This window comes from Muscardinus avellanarius (assembly GCF_963383645.1).
Source record: "Muscardinus avellanarius genome assembly, chromosome: 7".
Classification (NCBI taxonomy): domain Eukaryota; kingdom Metazoa; phylum Chordata; class Mammalia; order Rodentia; family Gliridae; genus Muscardinus; species Muscardinus avellanarius.
The window spans coordinates 10,453,182-10,473,284 of NC_137793.1; the positions used below are offsets into that span (position 1 = coordinate 10,453,182).

The following is a 20,103-nucleotide window of genomic DNA, read 5'->3' on the forward strand; positions in this document are numbered from 1 at the left end:
ATTAAGCCGGGTGTGGTGGCGCATGCTTGTAATCCCCATACTTGGGAGGCAGAGACAGGTGGATCATGCTGGTTCAAAGCCAGCCTTCCTAGCTTAAGAGACCCTGTTTCAAAAAAAAAAAAAAAAAAAAAAATATATATATATATATATATATATATATGACTGGGAGTGTAGCCCAGAGGTAGGTTTCCAGGAACCCCAGTACCACCAAACAAACAAACAAACAACCCCCAAAACCTAATTTCCAAAACACAAGGAATGGATAGGTTAAGGAGATTATGGAATCACTTTACAATATAAGATGATAGAGCAATGAGAAGTTCTGCAAAAATATCATTAAGTAATAAAATCTTGGGTGAAAATGAAAGAAAATTTTTATTTTATAAAATAAAACAAACCAAAATCCTTAGTCAGAAGCCTAGAAAGACTTGCCATGTAATAAATGCTTAAAACACATGTATTTACTGAATAGACGGGAAAAAAACTTGAGTGTTAGAGGGGGTACCAGGGATTGAACCCAGGGGCATTCTACCTCTCGGCCACACCTGCAGCCCTATCCTATTATTTTAAAACAGGGCCACACTAAACTACTGAGGGCCTCGCTATTTAGGCTGCCCTCAAACCTATAATCCTTCTTTCTCGGCCACCTAAATACTGAAATTAGAGGCATGTGCCACCACATTTGCCCCTGGTTTCCACATTTCTAAAGTGAGCATGCATAAATTTTCAATAATCAGTGAAACAAATGTACTAAAAATACTAAGTTTTAGTAAACTTGGCTTAAAACTAGCAATGACCCCTTAAAAGTTTTAATGTAAGTTGGTGTACCTAGAATGTAAAAGTGATTACTGAGCTCGGAGAGGTGACGCATGCTTGTAATCCTAGCTAATCAGGAGACTGAGGCAGGGGAGTGCAAGTTTGAGGTCATCCCTGGCAACTTAGTAAGACCCCATCTCAAAATAAAAAGAGCTGGGACACAGCTTAGTGGTAAAGGGCTGCAATCTCCAGCACAGGACTAAATTACTGAGTACAAGGGCAGCAACAGGTCCAAATGTAATGAAAATTGTGGATTTGATCTGTCATTAAAAACGTTTTAACCTAAAAAAGGAATGCACACCGTAGTGTAAGTCATGGCTTTTGTACTATGTACAAAAGCTACCAAATGTCATTCAAGTAGATTTTAAAAGAATACCATCATAATAGGATATTTATCAAAATAATCCCACATGTTCTTTTAAATTTAGTAAAATATGCTGCAGTAATTTTACCAGATATACTTATGAAGATGCTAACAATAACCACGTAATAACACATTGAGGAAAACGAGAAGAAAAAAATCTGAGCATTTTCTCAACGGAGATTTTATCTGATGAGTATTGCAGTCACTGTATCTGCTTAGCTTTACAGCCTGTGCCCACATTACTGCAAGATGGTGCTATTACAACTTGGGCACATCTGGTGAATGACACCCAAATGACACGCCAAATGGCATGCTGAGACGGTGGGTTCTTACACTCGTGTGTAGGTGCTGGAGAGATTTAATATCCAATTTCTTTTCATTGCAGAATTCAATTTAAAATTTATTATTAATATGTAATATATAAATAGAAATTGGGTAACTAAATTTATGTACCTAATGGAGGGCGATCTGCAAAAACTGGTTAAACATACCGTTTCTAATACACATACTGTTTCAAGTACAAATTAACTTAAAAATAATTCTAATGTCAATTTACATTCTGTTGCTCTTTAGAAACTATTACAGTAAAATAACTGTAAACTTCCAGATTTTATTCAAACTTTTTTTCAATTATGTATTAATATTAATTATGACTTCTATTTAATTAGTCAATCTACTCTTTGCACTAGAGAAGAAAAACCACTCAAAGGTTTCTTGCCAAGCAAAGGAAGCATGCTGGTATTTAATAATTCTCTGTTGAATGTAATCGTGATAACAGGAAGGAAGAACGTTACATCACTCATCTGACTGTACTCTCAATTCTTATCTGATGTCTCCATTAAAATGTTTCCAGAGGCACGAAAGAAGTTCTTTAATACTTCATGCCATAAAGTCCAAAATAAATGATATTCTGTGACACTGTATTATACAACATGCTGACAACCAGTTAATTTCACCCTTCAAACCTTAAACATACAAGAAGCACATAAATCATTAAATAACTAATGTGGTTACTATGTAACTTTAGGCATTAGAGCCTAATAAAGTTAAAAAATAATTTTAGCAACACTTAGAGAGAAAAGCAGAGAGAAGCAAGGATCTCAGGAAGCAGGAAGACTCCTTTCGGTAGTTTCACGGAGGCAAGCGGTAAGCAGGGAAAACAACAGGGGACGCACCAGAGACTTCAATGCTACCGCAGAACTTGTCAAACAGCTCAGCTTTGGGAAGTCATTACACACAACTGAGAATAACAGGCTTAGTTTTTGTACATTACTTATATCCCCATCTTGCTGTTCAACATTTTAATGTGAGACAAACTTTAAACAGACTTGGAAAGACCGTGTTTAAATAGAAGTTGTATTTCTCGAACTGTTTTAACTTAAGACTTAATCAGCATCAAATGCAATCCCAAGGTATCAATTTTCTTGAAACAATTTATCAGGAATTACTCAAGTAAATCTAACATGTTTGGGAAATTAAACAGAAGAAATAATCTATGAGAAAATTGTGGTAAAATTCTTTCACTGTAACACTTTTTTTTTTTTTTTTTTGCTATAGCACTCTTAAAGTATGCTTGATAGCCGGGCGTGGTGGCGCACGCTTGTAATCCCCACTCTTGGGGAGGCTGAGACAGGAGGATCGCACAGGTTTGAAGCCAGCCTCAGCTACTTAGTGAGGCTCTCAGCAACTTAGTGAGATCCTGTTTCCAAAAACAATATAAAAAAAAAGGTCCCTGAGGATAGCCCGGAGGTAGAAAGCCTCTGGGTTCCACCCCTGGTACTACCCCCCCACCCCCCAAAAAAACGACATAAAGTATGCTTGACAGGTAGACAAATTGTAGACACATTCATTGAACACTTTCCTCCTAAGCACCAGCCGTTTGTAGCGAGGTAACTATTTGTGGTCCCTGATCAATGGCACTTCTTCCACTTTACCTTTTCAACCTTTACAAATTCCCAGAACAGTGTGTGGTTCAAGGGGTGTCTGCTGAACAGATAAGTGAAAAGGTAAACCAACAGAAGCACACCCAGACTGTCAGAATTAAGATTTAGGAGCTGGGCCTGATGGCGCACACTTGTAATCCCAGCATTTGGGAGGCTGAGACAGGAGGATCCCAGGTTTGTGGCCAGCTTCAGCTACTTAGTGAGGGCCTCCACAACTTAGTGAGACCCTATTTCAAATAAAAGAATAAAAAATGGGGTTGGGGGTGTAGCTCAGAGGTAGAATGCCCCTGGGTTCCATCCCTAGTACTGGAGAAAAAAAAAAAAAAAAAAAAAAGGAAAAAAAAAAAAGAACTAAGCCTTAGGGAAAGTTAGTAAAATGAGCATAGCAAAACATTTTTCATAAGAAATAAAGTCAGCACTCAATACTTTTATTTCAAACTTTTTATTTCTCCAAATTAATCTTAGGAGATTAAGAAGGGTAAATAAGGCCCCCAAAATCTTTATCATGGAAAATTTCAGAAAATAAATTAGAAAGGAAGTACTACATCAGGTGTAAAGAGTCATTAAAATAAAAGCCTTACAGGACTTGAGGATACTATTACTATCAATATTTTAACACAAAGGATTTTCCTTATGTTGGAGAATCAGAAAAGGCGTAAAAATGAGTATCATTAAGGAAAATATTTGGTAGTTCCAAAGGATGGTATAAGATGTATGTGCTAAAGAAAATATGAAGAAGCAGAGATTACCAACTTATCAAATATTTAAGCATTTACTCATATTTCCAGCAATTAAACAATTGTCCCCAAATAATGCTTGAGACTAATTTAACATTAGAAATAAATTCCATAAAAATTGCATTTGTCATCTATTATATGCATGGCATTTTAAAAAATGACTGAAACCAAGGTTATTAAAAAGAAAAGGTCAGTTCAGATGCTTACCTGTTGACTGGCTGGTACCATCAAACAGATCCACAAGGTCACCGGATGACTTGCTGCTAGGCACTGAACTCTGAAAACAAACACATACGCATGTGCTCAGAAGCACACTCCCATTATTTTTCCCTAAGATCACTTCTGCAAGTCTCTATCAACTGAGACACAAATATCTAAAAATATCCTATATAAATAAGGACTTAGTTTTCTGAAAAAATGACTGACCTTGGATCCATAAAGAAAGGCAGTAAGTACTAAATAATACTATTCTTAGCACTGAGAAATCCCTAAAATCCAAACTCGTTTACCCACCTTAACTCCCAGATCACACCATTTTTATTTTCTGGTCGTACTGGAGATGGTACCCAAAGGCCTTCTTATGCCCACACGTAGTCTCACTAAGTTGTAGAGAACCTCACTAACCTGCTGAGGCTGGCTTTCAATCTGTCATCCTCCTGTCTTAGCCTCCCAAGTCCTGGGATTACAAGTGTGCTCCACTATGCCTGGCTACACCCAATTTTTAATGTCACATTGTCATAATCGCTAAAGAATCTGTGCCAGCCCTATCCTAATATACGGGATCACAGCAGTTCAGGGCGGGATTGTGGCACATAAAATCTTAAAACTCCCTTAGAGAACTCCTCAGTTGACATCCACTGAACCAGAGAGTTCAAGTTCCTATCAAGTTTTTAAAATTCTGTGAACTCGAAGCCAAGACTTCTAACACTATTTTTGCCTTCCCTATAGTGCCAAGCACCTTGATATCTTTGTTCTCTGTGACCAATAAAAACGTGCAAAATTAGAAGTGAGCTGTTAGATAACAGGAAACACTGTAAATTCCTGTGTTGATTTGAGCTTTGAAAATGTTAAACTGTGGTTCAAAAAACCTTTCAACTAAAAGAGATCTGAAGCAACTGGGCAACTTCTCAAGAACTCCAGCCTTCTAAACTTTTGTTAAAAATTACAAATAAACAGCTTGTACTACAAACATAAAATACTTATGGCAAGGACTGGGGACATTTCATTGAAATATTCAAATAACTGAAAACCTGTGACTTAGTAAGTTAAAATTTGAGGAACTCTCAATCTACTGTTAACCATCTGGCTGATTTTCCTCATTGGAGCTTCAGGTGAGGTTTTGCAGCCATCATATATTTGGGTTTAGTTATGAAATCTATCTAGCATATACAGCCATATACAGCCATCCGTGACCTAGCTTTATCTGTAAAAGGGGAAATCTACGATCACAAAGAAAATAACAGAGCCATTTCCTCTCAAAAAGTGGTCAACCAAAGTTGAATTATTTTGAGGTTTTCATCGAAACTAGAACAAAACAACCAAGTAAACACATGAAAAACCAAGTGTGAAAAGTATCCACCAGTCCAGAAGGAATTTAAGCACACCTGACAGAGTGCTTCCTCTTGCCACTAAACATTTCAATTTCAGTGCTTTCTCCAGATTTTAGCTACTTCTACTACAAAGATACAAGCTAGATAATCTGTAGTGGGTATAAACTGAGTGACATAAACAATTTAATCTTCTAGGGCAAACCTTTGGCAGGTTTCTGTCTGAAAGACTAGTTTGTGGCCAACTATCCAGTAGGTAGACTTCATTTCTGTGGTGAAGAAAAATGAAGACAGTACAGGAAAAGAGGCAGTGCTTTCTTACATGAGCCAAGGCAAAGCCTCCCTATCCAGGCACCATCTCAGTGTAAACAGAGTATTTTTCCGCTCTCTCTTTCTCTCCTCCCTCCCTCTCTCTTCTCTGCAGCTCTTTCATTCCTTACAACTTCCAAGCCCGCCATTTCCCTCAGTTCTCTGGCTTGGTCACCGGCAGCCATGTGTGGATGGAAAGGAACGCACCACATCTCGATGTGCAGCCTTCCCCAAATGAACCAACAATGTCGTTTCCACTTTCACAGAAAGTGCATAAACAATCATGCAGCAACTGGACAGCTTTCTGCCCCCAAAGAGATTTCTCATTATTAATGACTCCGAGTAATATACGCCAGATGATCTATAATTAATATGGCTGCCGGGAAATGCCCAAGCCCACTGCGGCAAGAATTCTAAGAGCAGTTTGTAAGAGTAAAGCCTGCGCCCACCTTGGCCGAGGACGGAGGCGCGTGGGCTGAGGCGTTCTGCTCGGGGCTGGCTTTGTCCCCTGTGTAATGTGCGGCTGCTCCGAGATCAATGGTCTTGGAGGGGTTTGCCGAGCGCTTGTGTCTGGTGGTGGTGGTCTCTGTGGCCTGTGTGATGTGGATGTGCTTTGTCGTCACGGTCTCCTCTTCATCTTTGAATTCACCTTTGGGAGATCTGCCTCTTCTTGCTTTCTTTTCCTCATCGCTGTCACTAAAAGATATTAAAAATGAAGCAAAATAATAAGACTTGGGATTTTAAAAAATGGAGTCCTCAGTGACTTGAGCTAGAGAAATTCAAATGCAGTAATTCTAAATTCCATACTCCGACTGTCTGACAGGGATCAACAGAATGTTCTCTAAGCTGCCTGAATAATGACATGTGTGTACTAGGGAGGGAAGTGAGAACCCGTAGAATTCCCTAGATAAGTCTGTAACACTGCTATGAAAGAAAAAGTATTTACATAAATGTATATAAAAATGCCCCAAAATAACTGTGGTTTTTGCTGATTATAAATTTAGACCTTAATTAAAATATTAAATAGTAGGAATTCTATTAAAATCAGCTGTTAAGGACTCATATTTGAACATCTGCATTTCTTTGAAATGGCTCTGTGTGCAAATGGCTACAATTCATTTTATAACAATTCTGTCACCAACTCATATATTAATGCATGTAACATAAAAACATGCAATTTGGGGGCCTACTTTGAAAATAATATCCTCCTTGATTTCAATGTGATAAACTGCTTACTTACAAATGCATAAAAATATGAGGAAATGCATTTCACAACTCTGCTGTACTTTATTGCAGTATCATGAGATCAAACTTTCATGTAGCAATGTAATTGTTTCAGAGAAACCTAAATATATTTAAAATGTTTCTGAAACTTCATTTTGGTCACATTCAAAAAATTGTTTTTCCTTTTATTTTTTTGCACTACTGGGGATGGAACCCAGGGGTATTCTACCTCCAAGCTACACCGCCAGCCCTATTTTTTATTCTTTATTTTGAAACAGGGTCTCACTGAGTTGCAGAGGCCCTTACTAAGTAGCTGAGGCTGTCCGCGAACCACAATCCCCCTGCCTCGGCCTCTCAAATGCTGGGAATAAACACATGCACCACCACATCTGGCAGCCTATTTTTTAAATAGTGAAAAAAAACCCTAACAAATAAAAAAATCTAGAATAAAAAACTGCAATTTTTGCCAGGTGTGGTGGCGCACGCTTGTAATCCCCGCACTTGGGAGGCAGAGACAGGAGAATGGCACAGGTTCGAAGCCAGCCTCGCTGGCTTAAGATACCCTGTGTTTCCAAATAAAAATATAAAACAGGCCTAGGAGTGTAGCCTGGAGGTAGAAGGGTTTCCAGGAACCCCAGTACCACCAAAAAACAAAAACAAAAACAAAAACAACCTGGAATTTTTGTATGTTGGGAAGGAAAAAGTCAGTATCAGTCTGTTCTCCAGTATAAGGCACCGGTTTTGTTTTTTTCAGAATCTCCAAAAGTGTGTCCTGGAGGATTGGGGGGACCAGACAGAAAGAAAAAAGTGCAAAAGATATTCCATTACCTCTATTACTTAATTTCAGAGTAAGTGACTTAATTTACAAATATCCTGGAATAAAAATTTTTAAATTCTTCTTTAAACTATGGCTATTACTGATACAATTTACCCCAGACTAATCTAAAGCAATTTCTACTTAAATATAAACCAATCTGAAACTTGTGTAAGTCAATGATTAAAGGCCTATCTTCCCACAGAGAGAAAAGGGGTTAAATACATCATCATACGTGAACGTGTAGGGTAAAGGAACCTGTAAGTTCTGTTAAGCAGTGGTCAACAGCGCTCACTAATTTCTCAACAACAATGACCTAAAGATTCCCACCACACATCCTGTAAGTAAAACTGACAGTCCTTACCTTTTTGATGTCCAATTCTATTTCAGCACAAGACAATCTCTTTGTAAGGTAGGACTACACATCTGGCTAGCTATAATGAAATGAGAGCTTCATCTGCCATCAACGTTCAAGAAGCCTGGTCTCTAATACTGAGTTTGAAATTCTGGGAACATGTTAGAGTTTACATGCAACTTTGTCTAAAAATCTACAGTTCTCTCACAAAGAGTCCAAGAGGCAGTGTCTGTGGCATGTCCTTACTGTTACTCTGATAGAGCATCTGTGCCATACCTTCACTTTATGTGTGTGTGTGTAACTGGGGATGGAAACCAAGGGCATTCGACCTCCGAGCTACACCTTTAGCCCTACTTTTTATTTTTTATTTTGAAATGGTCTCACTGAGTTGCAAAGGGTCTCACTAAGTAGCTGAGGCTGTCTGCGAACCGCGATCCTCCTGTCTTAGCCTCCCGAATGGGGTACAAGCGCGTGCCACCACGCCCAGCTTCTTCACTCTTTTAAACCTGAAGATTCTTAAGCTTCAGTAACTCTAGAAGGCAGGCTAATGGAGAGGAAGAGCAGGGAGACAGGGCAAGAAAAAATACTGAAGAGAGGCCAAGGGAAGCAGGTAGTGTGTGAGGATAGACAGTTGTGTCTCTACTCAGCACAGCTTGCATAAACACTGCTCCTATGTTTTTCAAATCAAGCCAAAAGCGTACATGTATAGGCCTTAAGAACATTAATGAGGACAAATTAACAGAACGTCTGAAGCAGGCCCTATTTCTCAAAAGTTGAGTATTGTTTTTTATTTACTTATTTATTTTTGCAGTTGGAACCCAGGGTCATTCTACCTCTGAGCTATGCCCCCAGCCCTATTATTTTCTTTTTTTTTTTTTTTGGTGGTACTGGGGTTCCTAGAAACCCTTCTACCTTCAGGCTACACTCCCAGACCTATTTTACATTTTTATATGGGAACAGGGTCTCTTAAGCCAGCGCGGCTGGCTTCGAACCTGCGCGATCCTCCTGTCTCCACCTCCCAAGCGCGGGGATGACACGCGTGCGCCACCACGCCCGGCTCCCAGCCCTATTCCTTATTCTTATTTTGAAACAGGGTCTCAATGAATCGCAAAGGGCCTAAGTAGCTGAGGCTGTCCACGAACTGCAATCCTTGGTCTCAGCCTCCCAAATACTAGGATCACAACTGTGCGCCACCACGCCCAGCTATTATTTATAATTATATGCTTACTCTTTTTCAGTATGAAGGAATTAGAAATTTAGTTACAAAATAAATATATTCAAGGGGGGCCACCAAGTGCTGTGTGCATGTATCAATGTCAACAGGCTTCACATTATGGTGTGAGAGTACAATGCCCAATAAAAGCATACTCAAAAAGAGTTAAATTTGAAAAATAAATATATTCAAAGTAATTAATTCTGGCCCTTCAAAGATCAAATTCTAGAAAGTCTTGAAAAAGAAGCATTTCAGGGGTTTAATAAACATGGAAACAAATATATAAACAAATATACTAAACAAATTTTGAACCTGTTATGTTTGTGTTTGGATTTCACTTCGACAACCCATAAAACCCAAATGTTGAAGGCATTTGTGGGCTATGAAGAGATGGTGTTCAGCCACAAGAGCTAACTTGAAGGTTGTGCCCTGCCGCTGTTAGTTCAGGCAGGCCGCACAGTCTGCACGGCCATGGGCTTCACTTCTAAGGACCAAGGGTAAAATCCTTGCTCTACCTTATTTAATAGAGATAGTGAAGCACAAATACTGCAGGCCTTGTGAAATTTGCTTTACAATTTAATATCACTACACATAATACCCTTTAAATTGGCAGAAAAACTAGCTTACAGCTACCACTAGTGGATGAGAAAAACAGTGAATGCTGCAAAGTGCCAAATATTGTTCTATGTAAAATAAATACAAATACCTCACCATAGAAAGTAAAGTTTATGAAAACATAAGTCTATTCTAGAAAACTTTTGGTTCAAAATCTACTCAGATTTTTTTCTGATGCACACTGGTACCAAATCATAATGAAATGTCATAGGAAGAGTTAAACTTAAAATCCTTTCACTTTGTTTTAAACTTAATAAGGACTTAACTATTCAATACTATCTTAGCACCCTGGATAATCTCAGGAAAGAACAGAATAATCTGTAAAAGGTTTTACTTGAAAATAAACCAGGCGTGATGGTGCATGCCTATAATCCCAGTACTTGGGAGGCTGAGACAAGAGGATCACAAGCTTGAAACCAGCCTCAGCAACTTAATATCTCTCAACAACCTAGTGAGACTCTGTTTCAAAATTAAAAATAAAGTAGGACTGGCGGTACAGCTTGGAGGGAGAATACCCCTGGGCTCCATCCCCAGTACCACAAAAAGAAAACAGACAGACAAATACAAATAGACAAAGACTACATGCAATGAGGGTCAGTACTAACAGCAGCAGCGCATGACCCAGCATCTCCAGAACAGTTGCACACTGCTTGCTTCGGCGAATCTACACTAACACTGGGAAAATTAGTCTGGCCTTTATGCAAGGATGAAGTGTAAATGTACTAACTGTTCCATTTTTTTTTTTTTTTTTTTTTTTGCACAGGGCATTTTTAGGGCAATAAAACTATTCTTTATGATACTTCAATGGGGAATATTATGCTTTTGTTAAAACCCATAGAATGCCGGGTGAGGTGGTGCACTCTTGCAATCCCAGCATTTGGGAGGCTGAGACAGGAGGATCATGGTTCATGGACAGCCTCAGCTACTTAGTGAGGCCCTTTGCAACTCAGTGAGACCCTGTTTCAAAAATAAAGAATAAAAAATAGGGCTGGGGGTGTAGATAGGAGGTAGAGTGCTCCTGGGTTCCATCCCCAGAACCACTGAACTTCAGATAATGCTGAGATCTCAAACAAAAACCCAGCGGAACAAACCTGTACCCTCCTTTAGAGCCCGGGAGATGGTGTCCATACCTGCATCTTTCTGGGGATTCTTCTCTGTCTTTCCTGCGGAACTTGCTGATGGTGTCATCGATGGTGCTTCCAATTTTATCGCTCAGTTCACCCAATTTATCGCTGAATGGGAAAGCACTCTTGTTCTTATCCCATTCTTCATCCCACTTTGATTTGGGCTCAGGATCATATCGTTCACCTATATAAAACATTTAAGAGAGAAGCAACTCTAAGAACATTAAATTCATAGGTGTCTATAGTCCTTATTTCTGAAGCTTTTCTTCATAACAAAATTGTTTTCGAAGAAAACCGGAAAGCTCCCTCAGTGCTGAATCAATATAATTACAGTAAGGCACAGCACGGAATGCCAGGCATTAGTGGCAGGAGTGCAGATTCAAACACTTGCTTATGAAAACTTCCACAACCCTAACTAAAAAAAACACAGCACGCAGGAAATTCTAAAGGCTGTTGAAAGGAGTAATAAAAAGACAAAAACACAAGCTTTGTAAGAAAACAAGAAATGGCATTTTTTCTTTGTTTTTCAAAAGTCACTTAGGATTTCATTCCTGTATCTTAATGGTTTTTCAAGTGTGTGTGGTACTAGGGATTGAACTCAGGGCCTTCTATCTCTGAGCTATACCCCGGCCCTATTTTAGTTTTTAGTTTTTGAAACAGGGTCTAAGTTTCTGAGAGCCTCACTACATTGCTGAGGCTGGCCGTCAATATAAACCCTCCTGTCTCAGCTTCCCATGTTCAGGGATTACAGGCATGTATCATATATTTGGCATCAATAGAGTCTTAAAAAATAGAAAATAAGTCAGGTGTGATGGTGTATTCCAGCTCCTGGGAGGAGGGCTGACACAGAACTGCTTGAGACCAGGAGTTCCAGGTCAGCCTGGCCAACATAAAAAGATGCCATCTCAAAAATACATATGTATATGCATACACAAAATAAAGTAAGATAAAATAAAACTAAAGGAACTTTACTCCAAATGCTACATGTCCAGACATGTTAAAAGAATATGGTAACTAATTTTTTAGTTTTTTTTTTTTTTTTGGTTTTCTTTTGGTGGTACTGGGGTTCCTGGAAACCCTTCTACCTCCAGGCTACACTCCTAGACACCTATTTTTTATATTTTTATTTGGAAACAGGGTCCCTTAAGCCAGCAGGGCTGGCTTTGAACCTGTGCGATCCTCCTGTCTCCGCCTCCCAAGCGCGGGGATTACAAGCGTGCCCACCATGCCCAGCTATTTTTTTTTTTTTTTTAGTTTTAAACTAGAAAAGTACTTCAATGAATTTTAAGACATGGGAAAATATTTTTTTAACACTAACAAAGAATATTCTGTCAAAAACTGCACATATTAGAAACAATGTATGCTCAAGCAGTTCAGCATAGTGATCACTATTCAAAGACCAACTGGAAATCTATGTAGGCATGTGGAAACCCACAGGACTTCTAGGAGAATCTGGAAATAAAGAGAAAAGATCATGGCACTGAACAAAAAAATTTCCAAAAGGTCAGAAATTTGTTTTGGTCCTTGCTCTCACAGAGACAAAAATGGAACTTTCCATTTTCATGTCCAAATTCAATATAGGAACCAAGAGTGGGAAGTACAGAAAGCAAATGAGGTTTAATAAAAAGAATTAAGGTGAGTTGGGAATAAGAGGGGAAGAGCAATGAGAACAAAATAATCGAAAGGTGGCTAACAGACCTTTTGTTCTGGACTTTTGTTAACCAAGTTTTGGTGGCGTATGTGCCCTTTGGATCTGGCACAGATCTATTTGCTGAATTGCTTGCTAATGCTACAAGGCTACAATTTTCTGATAAAGGTTGAAGATTTTAAAATATGTGCACGAGTGCACTGGATGTAGCGCTGCTGAAGTGCTGGCCTAGCTCGGGCCTAGTGCATCCCCGCCGCCCCCACAAGACTGCTTCGACAATTACACATAATCAATCTGGAAGTGGCCATCAACTTAAGAGAACACGGCGAAAATAATAAAACTTAAACTACGATGGTTTTTCGAAAGTCCGTGTCTTTTCAATAATGCATATGTACATTTTAATGACAATGTAAAGAACTAGATTCTGAAAAGAAACAAGCTTTCAGGAAAAAATGAAAACCAAATGATGACTGTGGTAGACATCATGCTATTCAGTGTGAAACATACGGGCATGGGTAAGACATCTATAGCCAGAATGAAAAATACGGGCATGGGTAAGACATCTATAGCCAGAATGAAAAAGCATAAAAACAGCTACAGTTGATTAGTTAAGTCTGAATGTGATGCAAACAGACAGGCTGTTCACCTCCAATAGAGAGAGGTGCCGCAGCTAGTTTATTGAAACTGAGTTGAAAACTTACTCAATTTTCTAAATTTATCTGATATAATTACGTATTACACTGGTTTAGAAAAGGATACAAGGCAAGCAGAATGAGAAAATGAGCTGCAAACAGCAATTTCTATTAAAAACACATTAAACTGCTATTGCTTCATAGGGAAGAGCTAAGGAATAAATACTTGAGTAAATAATATAAAAATGTCTTACTTTCCTATAAAAACAACTTCAAAGCATACTGGCATACTTATATGTTATTTAAGAGAAATATTCTTGTCCAATTCATGACTTGACTTTTATGTGATGCTCTGACATAAACATGTGACTTTCTGTGCTATCAGAGATAGTCTTAGACACCTAGTTAAATACAGTATTATTTCCTCAAGGGCAGAAAACAGAGGAGTAAAAGAATGATAGTGTTTTATAGATGTTCACAAAATAAGAGAAGAGTTTTACACAGTTCCACTGTGGAAGTTCTAAGAATATTATCTGGTCCAAATACAAAAAAACTCAGATTATGGGTAGTGAGTGCTCGAGCGCCTTCATCTAACAGCAAGCCCTCAGGTCCACAGCACTGGCCGGTCTGCACGCACACAAAGACCCTGCAGGGACTGTCAAAGTGCCCAGGAGACAGGATCAGTCCAAATGGACACACCGTGAAAGAAAATTATTTCCTGTACAGACTTCAAGGACCTAGTATTCTTTTGTATTATTACATTAAAAAGAAGCATCAGAGATGAATATTCTAGTTGCTCTTAAATGTATTAGGACCAGCAAAGCAATAGGCCCAGATAAAAAAACTGACAGTATTGTCAGTCATCTTTTTCTGTGTCAAATAATGCACTGCTCCATTAAGGGAACAGAGTCTGAAATGGGCCGATTTGTAAGAAGCTCACCTGCTTCTGGCTAAAAATACAAATTAAACTGGTTTTGAACTAAATAGGTGAATCACTTGATCAAACTTTGTATTTCGGCCAGGTGTGGTGGCCTATGTCAGTAATACTGCAAGGTGGCTGCGGCAGGATGACTGCAAGTTCAAGGCCAATGTGGCTGACTCAGGAAGACCCTGTCTCAAAACAAAAACTAAAGAGCTAGGGATGTAGTTCCCTGGCTTCCATCTCTAGCACCACAACACACCTCCCCCGAAACCTTTGTATCTTGATGCTCTACACTGTGAATTAGGTGACTCTCTTCTCCTCTCTTTTAAAGGATGATGGTGGCCTTAAGAGGGAGCATCTGTTTCGTTCTCTCACCATTAACTCAGAGTTTGCAGTTATCTAGCTAGTTAAAACCATATTCTTGAATTTGTAAAAAAAAAAAAAAAAAAAAAAGAAAGAAAAAGGAAAAAATATTTCTAAGATCCATGTGATAGGAGCCCAAATGAGTATTAAATGCTGTCATATTTTTTGTATTTCTGGGGAAAGCATTCTGGTCTTTTGGTATGTAGTGACTCTTAAGATATACCCAAGGCGCAGCCCAATGCCTGGCAGCCCGTCCTTGGTACTCACTGTATCTGAGCCCCCCAGCACTGTCTGAGGAAACCCCGACATATTTGTCTTTGTTCTTCTTCGCTTTCTTTCGTTCTTCACGAAGCCTGTCGTCATCTTGGGCAAATTCAACTAATTCCTTCACCTTCTGGCGGATATTTATACCTTGATCCTTGCCATGCTCATCTTGAGGGTGAAAAGGGAGGAACAAAACCTTAAGATTCATTTAATATACCAAACTTTTAAAATAGTACAGAATTCCTAAAGGTATGAATCTTAAAAGCAACTTTGATATTAAAAAAATAAAAACAAGAGGCAAGCTGTCGTACTTAACTTTGTCAATTACTCTTCAGCAAGTTTTGAAACACAATTTTAGCTTAAGAACCAGATTTTAATACTATGCACGGTCAGTTAAAGACCAACTAAAAAGGATGAGTGATAACGACCACAAGAAATGGATACATCCATAAATGTTTTCTACTGTATGTTAACAGAACAAATGAAAACTAGAAGCACTTTAATATTTTTGAAGACCAAAAAGCACCGCAGATGTCTTGGCTTCCCAATACAAATTTGGGAACACTAATTACTGGGACTGTGTAGAGCTGAAAAATTGAATTTTTAAAGTACTTTTAACTAGGGCACGCTACAAAATGAAACGTGCTTCATCCTCTCCCTCTTTCACATTCAAAACACAGTCTGGCCTTGCTGCTTTTGCACAGTAAATATTATTTGGTGGGAGGAGGCGAACCCAGCTTCAAACAGATGTGTGTGTTTTAGAGCTCTAACCTTTTCTTCCCGTATGATTAAAGCTATTCCTTTATGGACACCACAGGGGACCAGTCTCCAGTGCATATTTTAATATAAGCCCCAACACTCATGTTGTGTTGGTTCTGTTGTTATTAGCCCGTCTTTTCTGCAAGTTCTTGTCTTCACTAATTAATACTCTAGGGCCCCACGTCTTGGATTCTGCACTCGTCACACAACCAGCAACAGTCACATTCTAATTAGAGCAAAGAAGCTTCTAAGCTGGTTCAGGTGACTGACAACTCCAACTACTGTTTTAATTTGCTTATAAGGTTTTTCTATTGCTCACCTACAAAGTGGTAATTTTCCAGGGATCGCAAATCATAAATGTGTTCTCTGGCACTTGTAACAACACGCTCTGATCCATTTCTTATGAGGTAAGCTAGGAGCAGCAACGACTGTAAAAATACAAAGCACCAATGATTTAATGGAATAAATAAATTCTGGTAAAGCTTTGGTAAGTGGTTAAAAAAATTCCAACATTAGCAAATTAATATGATCACTTTGGTGGTGGTGGTGAAGTTTCTTTACCCCATACTAGATTTTAAACAGACAGCCTAGAACTCACCAATTTGATATCAAAGTATAGCAAATAATTATAAACAGGTTCTTTTGATATTAAGTATAGCAAATAATGATAAACGAACCAGTGTAGGCTACTACCATCAAATTTTTTAAAAATTAATTAATCTGATGTTTAATGAAATCGGAATGCGTGATATACGTGAACAATAAGGTTTTAGAAATCTGGCTCAGTTTTTACTTTTTATGTGGGTATTATGAAATTGTGAATTATAAGAAACACCAGATTTATGTGGTATTATAAAATACCATAGAGTATTCTCTCCAGATAAGATTTAATTTTGAGGGTAATGATGTTGCTTTTGTATCAAAAAGGTTCTGCCAGCAAATAAAAGAAAAAACTCAAATGTTTCAGAAAATTTGCTAAAATGTGCCCTAAGAATGACTGCTTAATGTATATGGGGTGATAACATTGTTCTGGAATTAAGTGTGAGTGACCCTTGCACAATTCTGTGATACAGTAAAAGCCACACTAAGGTATATGCTTAAACGTAACCTTGCTTGGAACAACCTTCACATAGATATATGAAAATCTAGTTAGTTTGGTGAAACTGAGAGGCATAAAATCTCATCCGACCATTAATATATTTTTCTTAAAAAATGTAACGTGCCCCAAGGGGTGGGGGGAAGAGGGAACTCCACAACTCTATTAAAAGACACATTTAATTTACAAAACCTCACTATTTCATCATACCTACTACACAAGCAAATGGAATGGCAGTGAATGTTCTCAAAACATTCACACATAGAACTAAGTAATAGATTTTCAGTCCTGAAAGCCAGAACTTTTAAAGTGTCAAATATAAATGTTACATGTCATTTTGGAAAATGTATTTTGAGGACCAAAAAAATTTGATGGGGAGAAAAGAAATAACTACCTTGTTTTAGAATTTTGCATTATATGGTATCAGAACTAAATGAAAGAAATCTGATAAAAAAGCAAATGTTCATGAATTTAAAGTATTAAAATTTAAGTCTGTATGCTTTAGAATATCTGTACTTTGTTGTTGTTGTTGTTGTTGTTGTTTTTAGGTACTGGGATGGAACCCAGGGGCATTCTACCTCTGAGTGACACTCAGAGCCCTACTTTTTTATTTTTTTTAAAATTCTTTATTTTGAAACAAAGTCTCACTGAGATGCAAAGGGCCTCACTAAGTAGTAGCTGAGGCTGGCTGTGAACCACAATCCTCCTGTCTCAGCCTCCTAAATGCTAGTATTACAAGTGTGTACCACAACGCTGGGCTAGAATCTGTACTATGAACAGAGATTTTTATTTTCTGGTGGTGGTACTGGGGTTCCTGGAAACCCTTCTACCTCCGGGCTACACTCCCAGACCTATTCTTATATTTTTATTTGGAAACAGGGTCTCTTAAGCCAGCGTGGTTGGCTTCAAACCTGCGGGATCCTCCTGTCTCCGTCTCCCAAATGCAGGGATTACAAGCGTGCGCCACCACACCCGGCTGAACTGAGATTTTTTGATGCAGAATACTATTTTAATGCTATTATAAATTAAGTGACTTTTTAATACAGAAATGAATAACTACATTAGACTAATTTTCACCTTAATGCTCACACAATTAAACATGCATACAATTAGAGATGCATCAGTTTTAGTCTGTACAAACATATTTTTGGTAGGAAAAAACTTAATAAAAATATTCAACATTTAGAAGTACAACATTTAGAAGTACATTAAGAATCATTGTTTATGATGACTACAAAATAGCACTCAATGTTTCTTCCATGTGTTGGAGACTCCTCTGCTATCGGTAACGCACTTCACAATGACCTTTCTACGCATGCCTTAAAGTTCAGCATGTTAGGTTATTAACATATGCACATGTTCATACCTTATAAACTCTTCTCCAATTCTTTTTATTGTCTTTTAACATTCGAGACCAAAGCATGTTCATAAGTTCTGGAAATTGTTCATACATAAACGTAGCCCTGAAAAAAGGATGATTTTTCTTAAGAGTGTGCCATATGCTAATTTCAACAGTAGATGGCAGGCTTGTTCTAAGTTATTGTATTTCCCCAAAGAGTTTAAAAAAGAATAAGCTTAACTCAAAAAATTCGGATGCCATACTTCCTTTAACATGTTTTTCCTACAATTTATCTAATACTTAGCATATTTGTAAGCACCGCTAATTAACATCACACTTTGCAAGCTCTTCAATCACTGGCACAATGGCCCAGATGCTCATCAGAAAAAATTTTTTATAATTTCACTTCAAGTATTTTACATGTGTTCCTTGACATTTACATGATAAGCTATAGTAAGTCTCTAAACTTCCCTAAAAAACAATATAAGCTAATTGTAAGTGAACTGGACCCTGTATAAAACTTTCTAACTTATTCCTGAATTATTATGCAAAATTTATATTTAGCAGCCAGATAGTTTAAAACTGCAAGCAAATTTCACATTTCTGTGTAAAGATCCTTTGATTCTTTCTGCACTGCTGAGTCAAATTATCACTTACTTGGCAATCTCTCCCATGAGTTGCCCAGAAGGTCCCCAAGGATCATCATTCGTTGCTTCTCGAACCTTAGACTCGATCTCTGAATAATTCATAACCACGTTGGTGCTGCAGAGAAAAAAATGCACGCACATAGGCACAAAGATTAGCATCAAAACTGAGAAACACATGAAACCTTAATCATGACACTACTGGGCGTCCTAATGAGCTACCTCTACAGGCTGGAAAGAAAACATCTTTTGTGCACAAGCTACTCCAAGGACACTATATAACATATTTAAGTTATCCTTGAGATTTTACTATTCCATTAGCCTTCAAGATACAGATGAGAGATTGCATCAGAGCTGGCACAAGTCCAGTAAAAATGGCTTTGGTCAAATTAAAAAGGAAACTGAGTGAGCTAAAATCTAATAGGAAACCAAGTTGTCAGTTTCCTGACCAGATTTAGTTTACATGTAGGCTTCTGTTTCCTGCTTAAAGAAATTCTATAAATTGGGCAAAATGTGTAATAGCTGAACACTATCTATATCATGTTTATAAAAAATTAAACTAAAAATGAATATTCAACAAATGTTTAGAACTACTAGGAATATTTACCTTGTAATCCCTTAGTCTTTTTTCACCTACTTTATCACATACATTTTTCATGTCATTATAGAGTCACTGTAACCCCACTTTTATTGGCTTCATAATACTTAATCAGACTGTACAATATTTAACTTTTGTCAGATATGGTGGCACATACTTATAATCCCAGTACTTGGGAGCAGGAAACAGGAGGCTTGCAGGTTGGTGGCCAGCCTTAGCTACTTAGTGAGGCCCTCTGCAACTTAGTGAGATCCTGTTTCAAAATAATAATAATACTAAAAACAACAACAACAACAACAACAAAAAAAAAAACCAGGGCTGGGGTGTAACTTAGAGGTAGAATGCCCCTGGGTTCCATTCCAATTACCAAAACAAAACAAAACAAAAAAACCTTTCCCTTAAGACTTTAGCAATGGCCAAGAACATGGGGCTCTAAGAGTCAGAAAGATCTTATGCCAATCACATTTTGTGACTTTTGGCAAAATAAATTATCTTAATCTTGATTTCCTCAAATGTAAAGTGGAGAGACAAGCGTGGTGGTAGCGCACATTTGTAATCCCAGTATTTGGGAGGCTGAGACAGGAGGATCGTGGTTTGAGGACAAGCCTCAGCTACTATTTAGTAAGGCCCTATGAACTCAGTGAGACCCTGTTTCAAAATAAAGAATAAAAAAAATAGGGCTGGGGGTGACGCTAGGAGATGCCCCTGGTTCCACCCCCAGTTACACACACACACACACACACACACACACACACACACACACACAGAAGAATGACA

At 38.1% G+C, this 20,103-nt stretch overlaps 1 protein-coding gene across 6 annotated transcripts in view; it reads right to left on the reverse strand.

Annotated features, from left to right (window-relative positions):
• The window catches only part of CLINT1 (clathrin interactor 1), a gene marked incomplete at both ends in the record, with an annotated part of 63,864 nt that overhangs the window by 11,487 nt on the left and 32,274 nt on the right, over nucleotides 1-20,103 (reverse strand). For all 6 annotated transcript variants that reach the window (XM_080698265.1, XM_080698264.1, XM_080698263.1 and 3 more), the window contains 7 exons: nucleotides 4,068-4,137; nucleotides 6,166-6,412; nucleotides 11,068-11,245; nucleotides 14,894-15,058; nucleotides 15,969-16,077; nucleotides 18,112-18,208; nucleotides 18,742-18,846. In XM_080698265.1, the coding sequence (XP_080554391.1) occupies nucleotides 4,068-4,137; nucleotides 6,166-6,412; nucleotides 11,068-11,245; nucleotides 14,894-15,058; nucleotides 15,969-16,077; nucleotides 18,112-18,208; nucleotides 18,742-18,846 (971 nt within the window). The remainder of the gene's footprint in view (nucleotides 1-4,067; nucleotides 4,138-6,165; nucleotides 6,413-11,067; nucleotides 11,246-14,893; nucleotides 15,059-15,968; nucleotides 16,078-18,111; nucleotides 18,209-18,741; nucleotides 18,847-20,103) is intronic.